Source organism: Eretmochelys imbricata, chromosome 20, assembly GCF_965152235.1.
Source record: "Eretmochelys imbricata isolate rEreImb1 chromosome 20, rEreImb1.hap1, whole genome shotgun sequence".
In the NCBI taxonomy this organism is placed as follows: Eukaryota; Metazoa; Chordata; order Testudines; family Cheloniidae; genus Eretmochelys; species Eretmochelys imbricata.
The window spans coordinates 752,973-769,498 of record NC_135591.1 but is presented as its reverse complement, the minus strand read 5'-3'; the positions used below and the strand labels follow the sequence as shown (position 1 = coordinate 769,498).

Below are 16,526 nucleotides of genomic sequence, written 5' to 3'. Positions count from 1 at the left end.
GCTGGGTTTTCTCCTTTCTCTCTCTAAACCCAGAGAATAACTGCAAGGCTTCTCACTACCACCACCCCTTACCACCACCTGCTTTTCTTTGTGCCTCCCCCAGCCGGCTTCATCAGCCCTGACCCTCCTCCAGGTGCCAACTATCACAGAGTTAATTGGTCCTTTGAATCTAGACAGGCCTTATGAGGGGCAGACATCCCAGCACAGGCAATTTCTATTTTTGATCATAAATAAACAAACAAACCCTATTCTCACACACAAAATGGGACCATTTTCAAAAACGAAAAACCTCAAATTTTTGAGTTTCTAGTTTTTTAAAAGAATTTTCCCACACCTCCTTTAATATAACCTTTCCAGCTTGATGCAGGGGGTGGAGAAAATGACACAAAGGACCAAACCAATAGATATCAAATGCAGTATTGGCAAGGGAGGCCATGATGACTACTGGCAGGGCCCTGGACTGGGAGCTTAGAGATCTTGGTTCTATTCCCACCTGGGCAATGACCTTCTCTGTAACCTTGGAGAAATCACATCCCCTCTTTTTCCCTTCCATTTGTCTATTCAGATTGGAAACTCTCTGAGCCAGGGACTCTGCTTTATTGTGTGCCTGCACAGCGTCCAGCACAATGGGACCTCCAGGTACACCAATGATACAAACAATAATAATAAATAAATCAATAATAATAAACCCTGGTCACTGGGAAGTCTACATTTATGATTCCAGGTGCCCTACTGTAATTTACTAACTCTAACAGGGTGCCTGGTGAGCTCTTAGGTAAGTCTCCAGATGGTGCAGTGAGTAGGGTGAAGGAAAGAAAAGCCAAAGTGTTTGGTAATTTAAAAACTAGTCTGAATTTTTTTTTTAATAGTGCTGACTACTTAGAACTTATCAATTTCAAAATGGCTGCATGTACTTAAAGTGGTTTCTGGTTCAGTTCCAAAAACATCTTTAGGACCTTTTAAGCCATATTGCTCATTGCCTCAAGATCTGCAGAGGTGAAGCTCAGAGACAAGAGTCATGTGGAGAAAGGCATTTTGCACAGAGGTACCTTATAGAAAAACTGACTGCCCAAAAATCTCAGCTGTTCATTTTTTGAGGTTTAAAAGGAACCATCCATTTTAATTATTTAATGTTAGGGATAGAAATTATATTACATGAGGGAAAACTGGACATTTCTGATGTAAAAGGAATGGTACCATAGGAACAAGTTTAATTAGAAAACATTAATTGTTTTAAAATAACTTTAGTGATTTGCAGTACAGCCCATGATAGGTGTTATATTACAGTGCACAGATAAGATTAATAAGATGGTAAAAAATAATTCCAGTTACATGCAGGTTTAAATTACTTTAGGCTTATGCAGGTTTTAAACAAAGCACTTCTAGGATGGACTACAAAAGCAAGACAAGCGCAGGCGGATAGGATTTAGGGGAGGAAGAAAGGTTTAATGAAGAGTGTGAAGAACTCATGGAACTGCAGTCCCACAGGTAAAAATAGAGCGGTTGACATTAATGTCAAGTTTTACCAAGAGTGAGTGATAAGGGCTGCCCTGCTAGTGGCAATGCCTGTGTATGTATTTCTACCACATCTGTATTCAAAAAAGTCTATCTAGAAATGTGCACTAAGAGGAATTTTGACACCCCACAGGCTGGGGAATGATACAGTAAGTGAAAAGAAAATACAAGAGTCTTTTGAGGCTTTTGACACAGTTCCACATGGCATTCTCATAAGCAAATGAGGGGAATATGGTCCAGATGAAGTTACTATGAGATGAGTGCATAACTGGTTGAAAGACCATACTCAGGCAGTCGTTATCAATGGCTCACTATCAGCTTGGGAGGATGCATCTAGGGAGATTCAGCAAGGGTCTGTCCTAAGTCTGGTACTACTCAACATTTTCATTAACAACCTGGATAATGGAGTGGAGAATACACTTATAAAATCTGCACATGACATCACCCTGGGAGATTTAGGTTAGATATTAGGAAAAACTTTCTAACTCTAAGGATAGTTAAGCACTAGAATAGGCTTCCAAGGGAGGCTGTGGAATCCCTACCACTGGAGGTTTTTAAGAACAGGCTAGACAAACAACTGTCAGGGATGGTCTAGGTTTATTTGGTCCTGCCTCTTGAAATCCCTTCCAGCCCTACATTTCTACAAAAGTTGTTTTTAAGCCTTTTTTGGCTCTGAATGATGTGGTTCCTATATACATCAGACAGCTCATTTTCCAGGCACAGCATTTGTCCCTTTCTTCCTCAGTAAGGGTTAAGGACAAATCTTCTGCCACATTTTGTGCTTCTTCTAATCTTATTTAGAGCACAGGGTTGGGGATTTTTGGGGCGGGGGCGGAGCTGAGGAGAGGGGGAGGATCTCGTGAAATGTTTAAAATTATTTTGCCTTTCAAAGAAATGCTTCTCTAGAGAGATTTTAACAAAATAAAAGCAACATTGAGTAACAGCAGCCCAGGAGACCTGGGTTCAATTCCTGGTTCTGCCACAGACGCCTTGTATAACCCTGCATAAGGTACTTCATCTGTCTGGAACTCAATTCCCACATCTGTAGAACAAGGATGACAACCCGTCCTTTGTCCCACCTGCTGTCTTGTCTGTTGACATTAACAAGGTGGCACTGTCTCTTATCATGTGTGTGTAGTGTGCCCAGCACTAGGAAGCTCTGATCTCAGCTGGGAGCTTCTAGGTGCTACTGCAATAGTAGGAATATAATTGTTATATGAACAATAATGTCTCATGAACAGCTATATAAAAGGCAAACATTGCAGATATGACCTCGTCTCCCATTAGCCCCGTTCCCCGTGAGAAGACGCGATCAGCCTAGGTTAACTGGGCACCAGTCTCCCACCCTCTGCTGTGATTATGAGAAGATAGTGACGACTGGTCCAGGACCTGGATTCTGCTTCCCGAATTAAAGTGGGTCAGACAGAGAGACCCTGGGGAAACACATTAAACACAACAGCCCTGGGAAGGGATGTTTCTTTGGGAACTCAAGAGACCAGCTCAAACCTTATGCTTCATACATCTCCCCATCTGAATGTTTCACTGCATCCCCCACAAGGCATGGAGAGCCCAGCAGCAGCACCGCGAGTCTTTTCTGCCATCACCAGCATGGAGATCATAGGAGAAGGGTCCTTGAAGCACATGCTGCAAGTGGACAGGCCTCCCTTACTCATCTCACATATCCCTTCACTACCTCCCAGTTTCATACACTCACTCATGGTGACATTTTGGGCAGGACAGCTTCATTCCAACAGGGCATGTGACTTGATGCAGATGCAAATCACTTTAGTGGCCCATGCACATTAGTGAGATCCTCAGGTGCACACCTGCAAGTCACAGGTGACCTTAGCCAATACATTAGGTTTTGCCACCCAACTCTCATGGGCTGGGCTTCACAGTTGCTGAGCACCCATAACTCCTGCTGATATCAATCTATATAGATTCATATATGGTCCCCCCATCCTGATAGTACCAAAGTATTTATAAATAGAAAGGACATTACCAGAGTCTGTATTTCTTTTCTTTATTCCCAGCCAGTGGCCTACAGGGTCCACAGCCCCTTAGAGCCAAGCCATGATCATCATGCTCAGTTATAAAAAAACACCCATGGGACGTGCGAATACAGTGAACAACATGGCCTCCAAAAGAGCCATCATCTGATAAGAACTCTCCAGCCAAACTTGATGGGCAGATTGCATAAATAAAACACAACCAACCATTAATTCAAGTGACAGCTAAATGCCTCCAAATTTTGCATTGGAGAAGGGGCATGTGAGAGGGGCAAATAATTAAAAAAAAAGACCCACAGACTTATTCCCTGTTAACAGGATACGTTTTCCAGAATCTGAACTCACTTCCATTATCCCATTATTCACTGAGAGGTCTTAGACCTGGGCTCACCTCAGACTCTGAGGTTTTGCAACTTAGGCCCCATTTCAGCAAGATACTTCAGCACATGCTTAACATTAACCCTCTGAGTAGACATATCGACTTGAAAAGGGCCAAGACTTCACCCACTGACTTCAGTGGGACTGCTCGGTTCACAGGCTGTCTTCCTCCGGGCCCCAGGGGTGTTCAACCCGCCACTCTGCCTCAGGCCCCGCCCCCACCCAACCCATTTTCCCAAGCCTCCACCCCCACCCCACCTCTTTCTGTCCCCGCTCCACCCCCACCTCATCTCTTCCCACAGAAGCTGATCATGGCAGGCAGTAGGCTCTGGGAGGGAGGGTGAGGAGTTGATTGGCAGGGCCACCGGTGGGTGGTGCTGGGAGGCAGGGGGGTAGACTGACTGCCAGTGGGTGCTAAGCACCCAATAATTTTTTTTTTGTGGGTGCTCCAGCCCTGAAGCACCCATGGAGTTGGTGCCTATGACTCAGTTACTTAGGCATGTACTGAAGTCCCTTGCTGAACTGGGACCTTGAAAAGCAACTGTGAGTTCACAAAATCTCACCCCTCATATAATTTTAAGCCATGTTTTCCCACACACCCTCCCCAGGGTGGCATTTTTCTAGCTTAAAGGGAAGTCCAAGCTATATATTAGGTACGGCTACCCAGAGAAGCTCAGAAGTCACAAAGTGGGCCTATCCATAGCAGGTAGACCATTTTTTCTTTTACAATCTTTCTGTCTCCCTTCTTTGATTCTCTGCCTCCTTCCTGCAGTGCTTCTGGGTGTGTTCCATGTTGCCCACATTCTGCTAAAGGTAATATCCACCTTGTCTCTCTAATATCCTGGGACCAACATGACTACAATGACACTGCATACACGATACATACTGTCATGTGGGGAAGCTTTCAGTTTCTCCTCATTCATTTCAGCTGTTGACATCATTTGATATACAGGCCGTGTCTGGGGTCTCAAGAGCATGGATGGGAAAGGGTATTTTCAAGACAATTTTAGGTAAGGAATATTTCCCCTCTTGTGTCTAAAATCCAGTGGAGGATGGAGAAGAAAGGGCACCAGGGACAATGCAACTTAATGACCTGGTGCTTCCTCTCATGGTAAAGATAACCATGTGCATTATTATAGCATCTCTCTTCCAAGGATCTTCAAACTCTTCATAAAAAGAGTAATTACTTCTCACTCCCATCCCTGTGGGTGGGAGTGATAAAGTTGGCCAAGCAACGGGAAAACGCATTTGCAAATTCTGATTCACCATTCAGATTGATCATATTACTGCCCTTTTTAAACTTAAAAAGAAAAGGAGTACTTGTGGCACCTTAGAGACTAACCAATTTATTTGAGCATACAGTATGCATCCGATGAAGTGAGCTGTAGCTCATGAAAGCTTATGCTCAAATAAATTGGTTAGTCTCTAAGGTGCCACAAGTACTCCTTTTCTTTTTGCGAATACAGACTAACACGGCTGTTACTCTGAAACCTTTTTAAACTTGTTTTCTCTTAAAATTAGTTTGTGTTCATCCCTTTGACTGTTTGGAAATATGATGTTACCTGCCTGAATCCCTGTATGCACACATGAACAAAAGTATAAAACATCCAGTCAGAAAATGGAAACTTCATATTCCTCCAGTGACCAATCACAACTCAAAGTTCTCAGTTCATGGAGAGTCCCAGAAACTGCAATTTGTTCAGATAAAATCTTCACTGGTTTGTGCATGAATGGGAAAAAGGGACTAATTGGTCCAGTAAATTGTGCTTATGAGTAAATAATTCACCCAGTTCTAGTAAGAATCATCATTCCCATTTTACAATGGAAAAACTGGGGCACAGAAAGGTGAAGTGATTTGGCCAAGGAATGCTACTCACAGATCTAGAAACAGAACCTAGGAGTTCTGACTCCCAGTGCCTCGCCTATAACTATTAGCCAACTGGATAATGAGAAGTTAAGATTCTCAGTTGAATGCTGACAGTAATCAAGATTACCACTAGCTACAGCTGTTCCTAACACAAGGGAAAAGCAACCATCCACTGTGGTGCCTATGTATGCTGTGTACCTAGCATTAAAAGAAAAAATCCATGTTCTAAATCTGTTTGGCAAATGCTGGAGAGTGGGGGGAATGTAATCTGGGCAAACTTCCCACTATTCAAACAGATCTGCAATTTCTGATGATTGAGAGGGCTTTTCTTTTAAATGAACTTAAAAAAACTTTCTGTGGGAAGCTCTAGAGTCTTTGGCTATATGAAGAAATGATACACGTCTAAATCTTAACATGCTGAAGTGGATGCAAACGAAAAGAGCCAATAAATAGGCTGTTCTAGTATTTATGGGAAGAGAGAAAGGTTCTTTGTACAGAGCAATAAGCATGAGGTCAACTGGGCTGTAAAAGCTTGTCATTGATATCTAGAACCTTCCCCTCCAACATCTGCAGCTGTTCCCGTTGCAAAAAAAGTTTACATTCTCTGCATGGCATGTATGCTGAGTTTGCAGAAACTCTGTATGTGGCTATGCACAGAAATCCCAGCTTCTTTTTGGGGATATGACAGAGCATCTCCAGATTTATTTCCAGACAAAATGTTATTTCAAAGCTGCCTTTTCAGATAAAAAATTAACATTTCCCACCTTAAAAGATTATTAAAACATGTTTTCTTTGTAGTGCTTATCTGCGATTCCTTCCTCTGGGGAAGTACTGGGACAGCTTGCAAGGTTTTTCCCAAAGCTCTGAAGGGTGGAAGTCCACATCACACTTTCACTCACTACTCCAGTGCATCCCTTTCCAACCTCTATCTCACTTGAAGACCTAGAATCAATTCTCTGTTGGCCTGCGCCTTGTGCAGTCATTCACTCCAGTGAAAAACTGGTACAAAATGCTCCCATTGTTTAGGTTTTTAATAGCATTTTTACCCACTTTGCCCAGATCAAATTACTGCACTAGGCCCAGGGAATAATGAACGGAGCCCCTAAGATGCATGCTTCCACATTTCCAAACTTTCCACACTGAAACTATTTGACAGAAGCTCCACCACTTGGGAGGAAAACCTGGATTATGTATTTTAAGGATTCTTCCCACACAACAGGATGAGGTTATAGCGCTGTGTATTTGGAATATAAAAATCCAATCAGCTGGAAATATTTCCCAAGGATTATGTACGTTCGTACTTACCTGCCAGAGCAGAACCCTCAGGAAGATTTTGTAAGGGCTGCATCAACACTTGCAAACTTCGTGCCTGGCTCTCGGCATCACTGCAGCTACATTGGTTCTAGCACCGATGCAAGCACTAGTGTGGAGAGAACCTAGATATTCCCAGTACCATATTCTGCTCTGCACTAGTGCTTGCATTGTTATTAGCAACTGAGGCACAGAAGCAAGCATTAAACTTGCTGTTGTAGATGCAAGACAAATTATGAGGTGTATCAAATTTTTAAGGGCCAAATCCAATTGACCATACACATGTGAGTAGTGTGCTTATGCTCACAGGACCACTCACATGAGACAGGTAAGAAAGATCTGACACTAAGACAAAAGCTATAAAATATGTATTAAGTAGCCCATAATAAGTTATTGATTTTACATGGCAGTTAACTGATCACTTCAAACTCGTGTAAAATCACTGACCAATATTTATCTCGAGCAGTTGCAATATAAACAGTCAAATTTCCATCTTCCCAGGTGAGACCAGAATCCCAGGCTGCATCTTTCCAGTAGATTTCCCAGTTTATCCAAACTCTGACCTCCATGTAAGGAAGTCACAGAAATCAGAGATAGAAAAGATGCTTGGTATTATGTTATCTAGTCCCCCATGCAAGCCAATGGCAATGCTCCCCTTCATTGAACAGGATTGTTCACTGCTGCAGGGATGCTGGAATAATTGATGTAGTGGGGGTGCTGAGAGCCACTGAACCGAACTGTAAACCCTGCATATGATGGAAAGCACATCAAGCCAGGGGGGTATGGCAGCCCTCCCAGCACCAGCACCTCTGCACTGCTGTACAGTTACTAAAACGACTTCCCTTTGGAGACTGTTCCATTTCCTAGCTGAGTCCACCATCAGGAAGCCCCTCCTGATTTATAACCCTCATTTTTCCCATTCCTACTTTCATCCCTATGACTCCTTTTTTTTTTTTTTTTAAATCAACCTAAAGAATTCCTCTTCTTCTGGGGTGTCACAATTCTGCCCCACCATTCCATTCAGATCAGAGGTTGACTGTATCCCATACAAATAACTAAACCTATCCCCAGAGAAAAAGTCTCTTCCACCACCATTTGCAGACCCCTCTTTAATCGAGACAATACAGCTTTCTGCATGAATTCTACTGTCCTGTGTTAGGGTAGCAGCTGCCATTGGATTTACTGCAATAACAACTCACATTGCTTTGAAATCTGTAAGGTGCCAACATCATCCCAAGTGTGAGTTTTCAGAGCCACCTGAGAAGCAGACCACTCACCAAATATTATATACATAGATTTTAAAGGGCAGAAAGAACCATTAGGACCAGCTAGTCTGACTTCCTGCATAACACAGGCCACAGAGTTTCATCTATTAATTCGTGCATCAAGTTTATGTCATGTAACTGATCTAAAGCATATCTTTTAGAGAAGACATTAATCTTGATTTAAAGACTTAAAGTGATGGAAAGTCCACCAGATCCCTAGATAATTTGTTCCAATGGTTAATTATCCTCACTGTTAAAAAGCTGCACTTTATTTCTAGCCTGAATTCATCTAGCTTCATTGAATCTCATTCTGTTTTGTCAGCTAGATTAAAGAGTCCTCTGTCAGAAACCTTCCCATGTACGTACTTACAGACTGTGATCAAGTCACCTCTTAACCTTCTCTTTGATAAGATGGATAACTGTTCTGAAGCGTCATGAAGGACAAAAGCAATGTTGGTTAAACACAAGGACAAAACAGTAAGTTTAAAAAACCACAAGCCTGGCACAAAGATTCCATTCCCCCTCACCCACATTACCAAGGTGGCTTCTATCACCCAAACCTGCAATTCCCTAAGAAAAAAGTGATTTTAGTAACATCTCTCCTGCAGACTCACTTTCTGGGTCAAATAATAAGGGTCAAAGTCCTCCAGTGGTACAGCAACCAGGCCTTTCGGGATGTCCCCATAGATGAAAGGCAAATTTTTCCCTGCCTCCAGGTCGCTGTTAGGTTTTGGTTTGCTGTCGTCATCGTCATCCCGATGGCTGCTGTCTTGCTTTGGACGCTTCTTCTTCTTTTCTTCTGCAATACGCTTCTCAATGTTAGCCAGAGATTCTGGGGTGAAAGGTTTAAAACTATCAGGGCCTGGTGGTGCGAGCAGCTGCGCTGCCATCTTTTCATCCTGCAGCAGCTTCTTTAGTTATGTTGCACCCAGGACAGGTCAACTCTGCATGGGATAAAACAGCACAGACAAAACAAATAGTAAGTCACTGCACTAGAGATGGACAAGTACATTTCATGGGGAACCAATGATGATTCATTTTGGCCTTGATCCTAAAAGCCCTTGCACAGCAGGATGTACAAGGCTGATGCACTCCGATGCAAGTGAAAGCCTCGAGTAGGAGCAAATCAGGGCAGCCGCACTCTGTCTCAGTCTGCTGCGTGTCAGACCCTCATTCACAAGTGCACGGGGCAGAAAATGGTGGTGGGAAACTGGACAGGTCTAAAGATGGATGGGTTTAAGTATGTTTCTCATCATGCTAACAAAGTTCTTAGCTATGTGCACCCTTCTATATCTTCACTCATGAGTCTAAGCAGGAGTAAATTGGGGCCAGCTTTTCAAAAGCTCAGCTTGTTGGGTGCACGTTGGGTGCTCAGCTCTTTTGAAAGCCTGGCCCTCAGACCCTATTTGATACCACTGAAATTAATGAAAAGTTTCCCTATTGATTTCAGCGGGCATTGGATTAGGCCCCTAGGGAGTACTCAGCAATGCTCATTAACGCAGGATTGAGTTCTCCTACACTCCTCAACATGCTCATTACTTATTATGCATTTATTTGTGCAACACTCCACACCTCTGCTGTGCAAGATCAAATCTTATAAACCCTTTAATTACACACTCAATTAATGGGCTTTGGGGGCAAATATTGTCATTTATGCCTCCCAATTTTTTTCATTTTTAAAAAAGGACTTTACAAAATATAATCGTAATTTTAAAAAAACATGCAGCTGTTTAGACAAAAACATCCCCACTGCACCATTTTCAGCCCAAACATTGCAGTTTTGTGCCAGTGCATGAGAACAAGAAAAGTGAAGCAGATTAAGTACAGAAGCACAACTGACTAAGGCCCCCGAACCCTCAAGCTGCTACGGTGGGGAGCAAACCCTTTGCACCCACACAGAGCCCCAGCAGACCTGCTCATAGCAGCTTGTAGGATCAGGGTCTAACCAAGTTGCCATGTGCAAAGCTGAATGAGTTGTGGAAAAAACAAAAATCAGCACCACTGGTTTGTTTTTTTTGCTTTTAAAAAAAAGTGTTTAGGATGACTATTAAATTTAATTTGTGAAATAACTACAAAAATATACCACAAGGGCATTGGTGAAGTTTGTCAGATGGATTTGCCTTGAGATACAATCCTGTATTCAGTAAGTTTTGCACTGTCCCCACAAAGAGAGTGTTTATAAGGTATTAAGTGAACTCAAATTTAAAAGCAGACAAATAAAAGGGGGTAGCTAGAAAATCATTTTGTCTGGATCCAGTACTCCTAGAAAACCCCTGAAGTTTTACACCTTTTGCCAGTCCTTTGTTTGAGATTGAGCAATAAGAATGTGTTGCAATTCTGAGATAAGGGGAGGATGTCACTGATTCCAGCTTTTCACACTTGGGAAGAGGAGAGCAGAGGAATTCTAGAAACCTTGCACTGATGCAACAGCACTGCAGCATTGCAGGCTGGACTACAACAGAGCATAGACACTGCTTGGTGCTTAAGGGAGAAAACCTGAATATTGAAGGGGCATAGAGTTTCAAGAGGAAAGACAAAATTGTCACTGGATGTCAGACACAGATTTACATATGAAAGTCATGCACACTATTGGTTTGTACATTTAAAGACTACGGATTGCCCAGGAAAAGACAGAGATCTCGTTACCCAGAGACACAAGCACACAGAGTTTTTTTTACAGTAGATATTTAATGCCAGGGACCTCTGAATAAAGAATGACTTTCATGTTCCTTGAAATCAATGATTGCTCTAGGACCGAATCATTATGATTCAGCTATTCCAGCATGAAGTCAGTCACAGACAGCCTGCGCAGTCCTCGGCTTTGAAGATGTACCTGGAATAACTTCATCCTGGCAAGATTCCCTCAAATCCAATGAGGTCATCAAGATGGTGGAACGTACTTATTCATAAAGGGCAGGCTGGAGCATTTTGTGTCCAGCCCTGAGCAAGGTCCACTCTCACAATGCCCCTTCAGGGGTTTCTGCCAGGGAAAGTGAGTGTCGTAGGAGTGGGAGATGCAGGGGGGTGAAGGAAGGAAGGAAATGGTATACTCAGATAAAGCCCTTTTAAGGGTGGAGCATAATCCTGGCTGGTGAGACATGGCTCCAGGTAGTCCTCACCCCTCCCTGCGAGGAGCATATGCCACACGGTCCATGTGCTCCCTCAGCAGCTGAATGCAGGTAGCTAGGCCAGGAGGGGAGGGGAAATCCTTAACCCCACACCCTCTTCTCACACAGGCTACTCTGCACAGCCATGCAATGTTGAGTTAAATAATAAGAGTATCAGTTTCCTACTTTGATAGTGTTGTCACTTACAGAAACAAGCCAACCTAGAATGTGTACAACCAATTATGGGTTCACTGATCATGGAGATTTTACCAAGTAGTTAAAGCTGGAGGTACCAATTTCCTGAGTAAATTACAACATCTGATTCTCTGGCAGCTCCTGCTTTTTACCTCAGGATATAATAGTATTTATATGCCTGAAGTTGCCAGCTCGTGTGTTATTTGGTGTACACCTTAAAGCTCCAGCTTCTGAAGTCCTGTGGTTAAATGAGAATCTCAGTTTTCATCTAAAAAAAGTTAGTTTCTAGCTCTCTGGTCGTGAAAAAAGCTTGCAAATGTAAAATGTGAAGGCTCAAAAAACAGAAGGCAAATAAAGAACCCCGTATGTATTAATTCTGAAAATCTCACGAAGGCAAGCCAATCTCATGCTTCTAATATGCTTGAGGCTGGAAAAATCAAGTCAAGTGAAAACTGAGAGGCCAGATATGAGCCTTCATATGTTCTTAAAACCTCTGTTACCATCCCAAACCCACCCTGCCTCCCACCATACTCAGCAACACCAGCTTTTGACTCCCTCCTCGCAAACGTAATGGGAACAAAAACTAACTTGGCTGCCTTACTTAATGCAATTGTTTTCTTTTGCGCAATGGGCTTTAGTGCATGGACCTACAACGATATTATCTGGGGTGTTTGTGTGTACCTACTAATTACCTCGACTGGGGGCACTCAGAAATAGAATGTGTGTCATATAATCTATACAACCAATAGCTAATGGAGATTCTTGTTTCGTTCACTTGGCAGGAGCCTATGTTCTGGAGCAGAGGGCGAGGGTCAGGCTTAATCAGGTCTATCCTTGTCATTGCTGTGAAATTCAATGTAGCAAAGCAGCATAGCAACAAGCATGAATTTGGGCCCATGTATTGGTTACAGTATCTGCGCAGGATCTTTCTTCTGACTACACATGTAGCACCATCTTTAAAACAACAACAAAAACTCTTTCTTGCTCATTTATTTGGTGTGTATAGAATCACACCAATTTCCACAATATGAATTAGGTGTTATGAATTGCACAAAGCCTGAGTTTTGTTCATCCCGCAGCAAGGCTATTTTCAAGATCTTTGAAGCTGCACTCAAGACAAAAGCAACGCATGCAAATAAATTCTTCAATTTCTTTTCACTTCCACATAGAACAAGAGGGATCTACTGGGTCTATCCATTAGAAACCTGGAGGAATTGGGAGACTGGAAATCAAATTCTTAATGATGCTGAAGTAATTAGTATATTACAATGGAAATCATTAGGGGACTAAGTAGCTCATGCTACTGTAACAGCAGAGAAACAGACTTCACCTAAGTGCTTTAAACTAGAGCGAGGCAAGTTTGAAAACTTTGGTTCAGATTCAGAAATTGACACAAACTTCAGATTCAATTATTATTTGTATTCTAGAAATGCCTACAGCCACAACACAATGGGCTAGGCCCTGCACACAGAGAGATAGTCCCTTTCCCAAAGCCCTTACAATCTAAGACAAGATTCAATGTTCTGGTTCAACCCACCACAGAATTAGGCTGTGATCTCTAACTTTGGGCTCAGCTACACACACTTTTTGTACTGCTATATTGGTTTAGCAACAGACATAGTTTAAGTGGTCTGACCCACATATAAAATTGTTTCCATGCTAAGGGCTATACCAAGTTAACTACATTGGTATAAACCCCGACTCCTAACAAATACTGAGATGGGTACAATAATGTGTGTAGACCAGGCTTTAGATACTTATATGGCTCCAGGATCCTAGCACCTCACAATCTTTAATGAATTTACCCCCACATCATCCCTGTAAGGCAGGGCAGTTCTAGTATCCCACTTGTACATATGGGAAACTAAGGCACAGAGGGTAGGTATGTCTACACAGCAGCTGGGGGGTGTTTCTCAGTGTGAATAAACAGACTCACACTAGCTCTGCTCAAGTGCAGTACAAATAGTGTGGCCAGCAGCTCTGTGCACACGTTCTTCCCTTTTATACATATAGAAAGTAGGGGTCTGTTTCCTTTATATATTTGGGGAACAGAACCCATATATCCTGAGCCTCAGTTCAGTACTTTAACCACAAAGCCTTCCTTTATTTATTTATATATACAGACCATCAGCCCAGGAGCCTGTTTACCCAAGTACATTTAGATGGTATAGTGAAAAGTACGCCGCTAAAAGATCAGACAGAAAGATGGACAGGTGCTGCCTAAATAGCAACTGTGCCCTCTTCTACCAGGCTGCCACATTAGTGCATCTCCCCATCTGTTCTGCAAGGACCACCACTAGAGATAAAGAGAGTGGAAGGTCTACAGGACTTGCTCATTGCCTAACCCCCTCCTCCCAAAGGGATTTGATTGTGCTAGGAACATTTCTATTTTGGAAACAACTCAGCCACCCACAATTTTCACATAGGCCACTGATATCTATGAGATAGCAAGACCTCTCAGGCACTGTCTGCCTGGCCTAAATCCAAACCAATTTCATTACAAACTCCCTGGATCCTTCCATCTTTGCCACTGGGCTTGCTTGTAGTCTATAATTCCCTTCCCCAGCAGAGGATACATACTTTGCCATCAGCTAGATACTCATGCTTAAAATGTCTCTTGTGCTTTTTGTAGGAGATGGGACACTGAGATAGGTGTCCAGCATGGGTCATTCCATTCCGCCTCCCTAAGTTCCCCTACCTACAATGGTAGCTGGACCTGCACCTCCTGGCGACTGTTAAGAGAAGGACAGTGGGCAAAGTGAATGCACATTACCCAGTCCAAATCTAATAATGGGCCAGTGCTGCAAAGCCACTGCTCTATCCTCCCACAACGCAGCTCTACTGAGATACCTGGGACAGCTTGGCAGGTGGTCTGCTGCAACTGGAGCTTATCATGGGAAGTGCGCTCATCTCATTGTTACCATGATTTGTCGTTGGTACCATCTGTGTGTTGCATTCACTTCATCTGTCATATTATACTTGAAATGCAAGCTATTTGGGGCAGGCGGTTATGTATATGTACAGCACCTAGCCCAGTGGGGGCACCTCGGCACTATCACAACACAAATAAATAATGCATCACTTACAATCTGGCCTAGGATCATGACTTTCTATGGGTTTTGATGAAAAGCATCTTCATAATTAAATGCAACTTATAAATATAGAGAGTTATCCCTTGTAAAATGAGCCTATGCAGGTCCAAAATCCCCTGCAGTAGGATGTTTAAGTGCATTTCAGTAAGGCAGAGCATTACCAGCTGCATCATGCCTCTCCAACCCACCTTTGACTGCATTCTCCTCTAGTTACTTCACCCTGCCTCTTAGTCCTTCCTACACTCTGAAACCAGTACCTGGATATGTAAACAGAGATCTCATTTGACTCTAAAACCACCTCCCCATGAGGAAGTTAATTGAATGTATCTCCCAACCCCACCTCAGTTTTCAGCTGCAGGTCCAAAATCTGAAGATTAAATATTCTGCCTCATGTTATTTCAGAGACCACCACACCCAGGGCCAATGTTCCCTCTAATTTTTGACCGGCCGTGTGCACAAAAAATTTCTTCTGTGCAAATTTTTGTGCGCACGGTGTTTCGCCGTGTGCATGGGGTTTAGGATCTGTGTGTGTGCACAAACACGCACACAGCTTAGAGGGAACAGTGCTCAGGGCCTGACTCTCCATTGCCCTGCCCCTCAGGCAGTCATCCGCACCAGTGCAAGTTGGGTATAAAATGCTACCACTTTAATTTGGTACTGTTTTGCACTCACCTTGCACTGCTGTGTCTGCACAAGGTGCAGGGTGATGAAAAATCAGGCATCTATCTTTAAAAAAAAAAAAAAAAGAGAGAGATTTGTGAGAGTCCTCTGGAATGGAGCCCACAGAGGAGAGCAGCACAGAGTTGTATCAAATCATAAAAGTCAAAGGTATCAGGTCTTCCAGTTATCTTCCTGCCAGCACAGGTTTGGTTCCCATGGTACCAACTTGCCCAAGACTACTTTCAAGCAGTGGTGTTCCCATTGTTTCCCATAGAAGAATTTTCCTCCAGACTAATAGATCTAATTAACAGGGATATTTTTCCTGGACATTCAACCTACTATTTTCCTTTTCTTAATTTCACTCCATTACTCTTAGTGACAACCCTCTTTGCAACATGTTACACAATTCCCCTCCCCTACACCATGCAAGTATTTGTACACTCCCTGTACATCCTCCAGCTCTTTAGTCATACTGTGTCTAGATAGGTACGTAGCTTCCCAATCACCTTAGCATTTGAGCCCTTCCCAGATAGGCCAGATCTTCAAGGGTAAATCATCATAGCTCCATTGATTTCAACAGTTATTTCCTGTGAAGGAGGTGGGGAAGAGGAGGAGTGGGGTTATGATCTTTTTTGCTTCTTTAAATAGAGGGTCTGAGAAAGTTTCTTTCCCCATTTAAAAAAAGAAAAAGTTACTTAGGTGTGTTTTTATTTGTTTGTTTATTTTTCAAACACAATGTAAATTCTAAAAGTCATGTCTATCCTTTTTGTCTAGAAGATTTTTTGGGAGACTGGAGAACCAGGAAGTTGATAACGTCAGCGACACCAAGCAACTGAAAGCAGCAATGATTTTTGTTCCAACTGTTTAAAACTTGGGGATGGGAGAGGTAGGGAGAAGGTTGCTGGTTTTTCTTTTTTGTGTAAACAGCTATTTAGCTCAAATGCATGAAAAACATGCTGGACAAAAAGACATTTTTATAAACAGATTCAAATACCCACATCCATTCAACTGAGCACTGAGAAATCTCATAGTCCATATCAGAGACCTCCAAGTAGCCTTCCAACCAAACTGGACTCGACATTTCTGATATTTATCAGGTAAATAAGAAAAGACTCCTTTAAAAAAGA

General features: G+C 42.7%; 1 protein-coding gene across 1 annotated transcript in view; it reads right to left on the bottom strand.

Moving 5' to 3' along the window:
* Positions 1-16,526, bottom strand: part of SCN8A (sodium voltage-gated channel alpha subunit 8) — a 171,245-nt gene that overhangs the window by 83,157 nt on the left and 71,562 nt on the right. The window contains exon 2 of the mRNA XM_077838488.1: positions 8,960-9,289. Within this exon, the coding sequence (XP_077694614.1) occupies positions 8,960-9,235 (276 nt within the window). The 5' untranslated portion in view covers positions 9,236-9,289. The remainder of the gene's footprint in view (positions 1-8,959; positions 9,290-16,526) is intronic.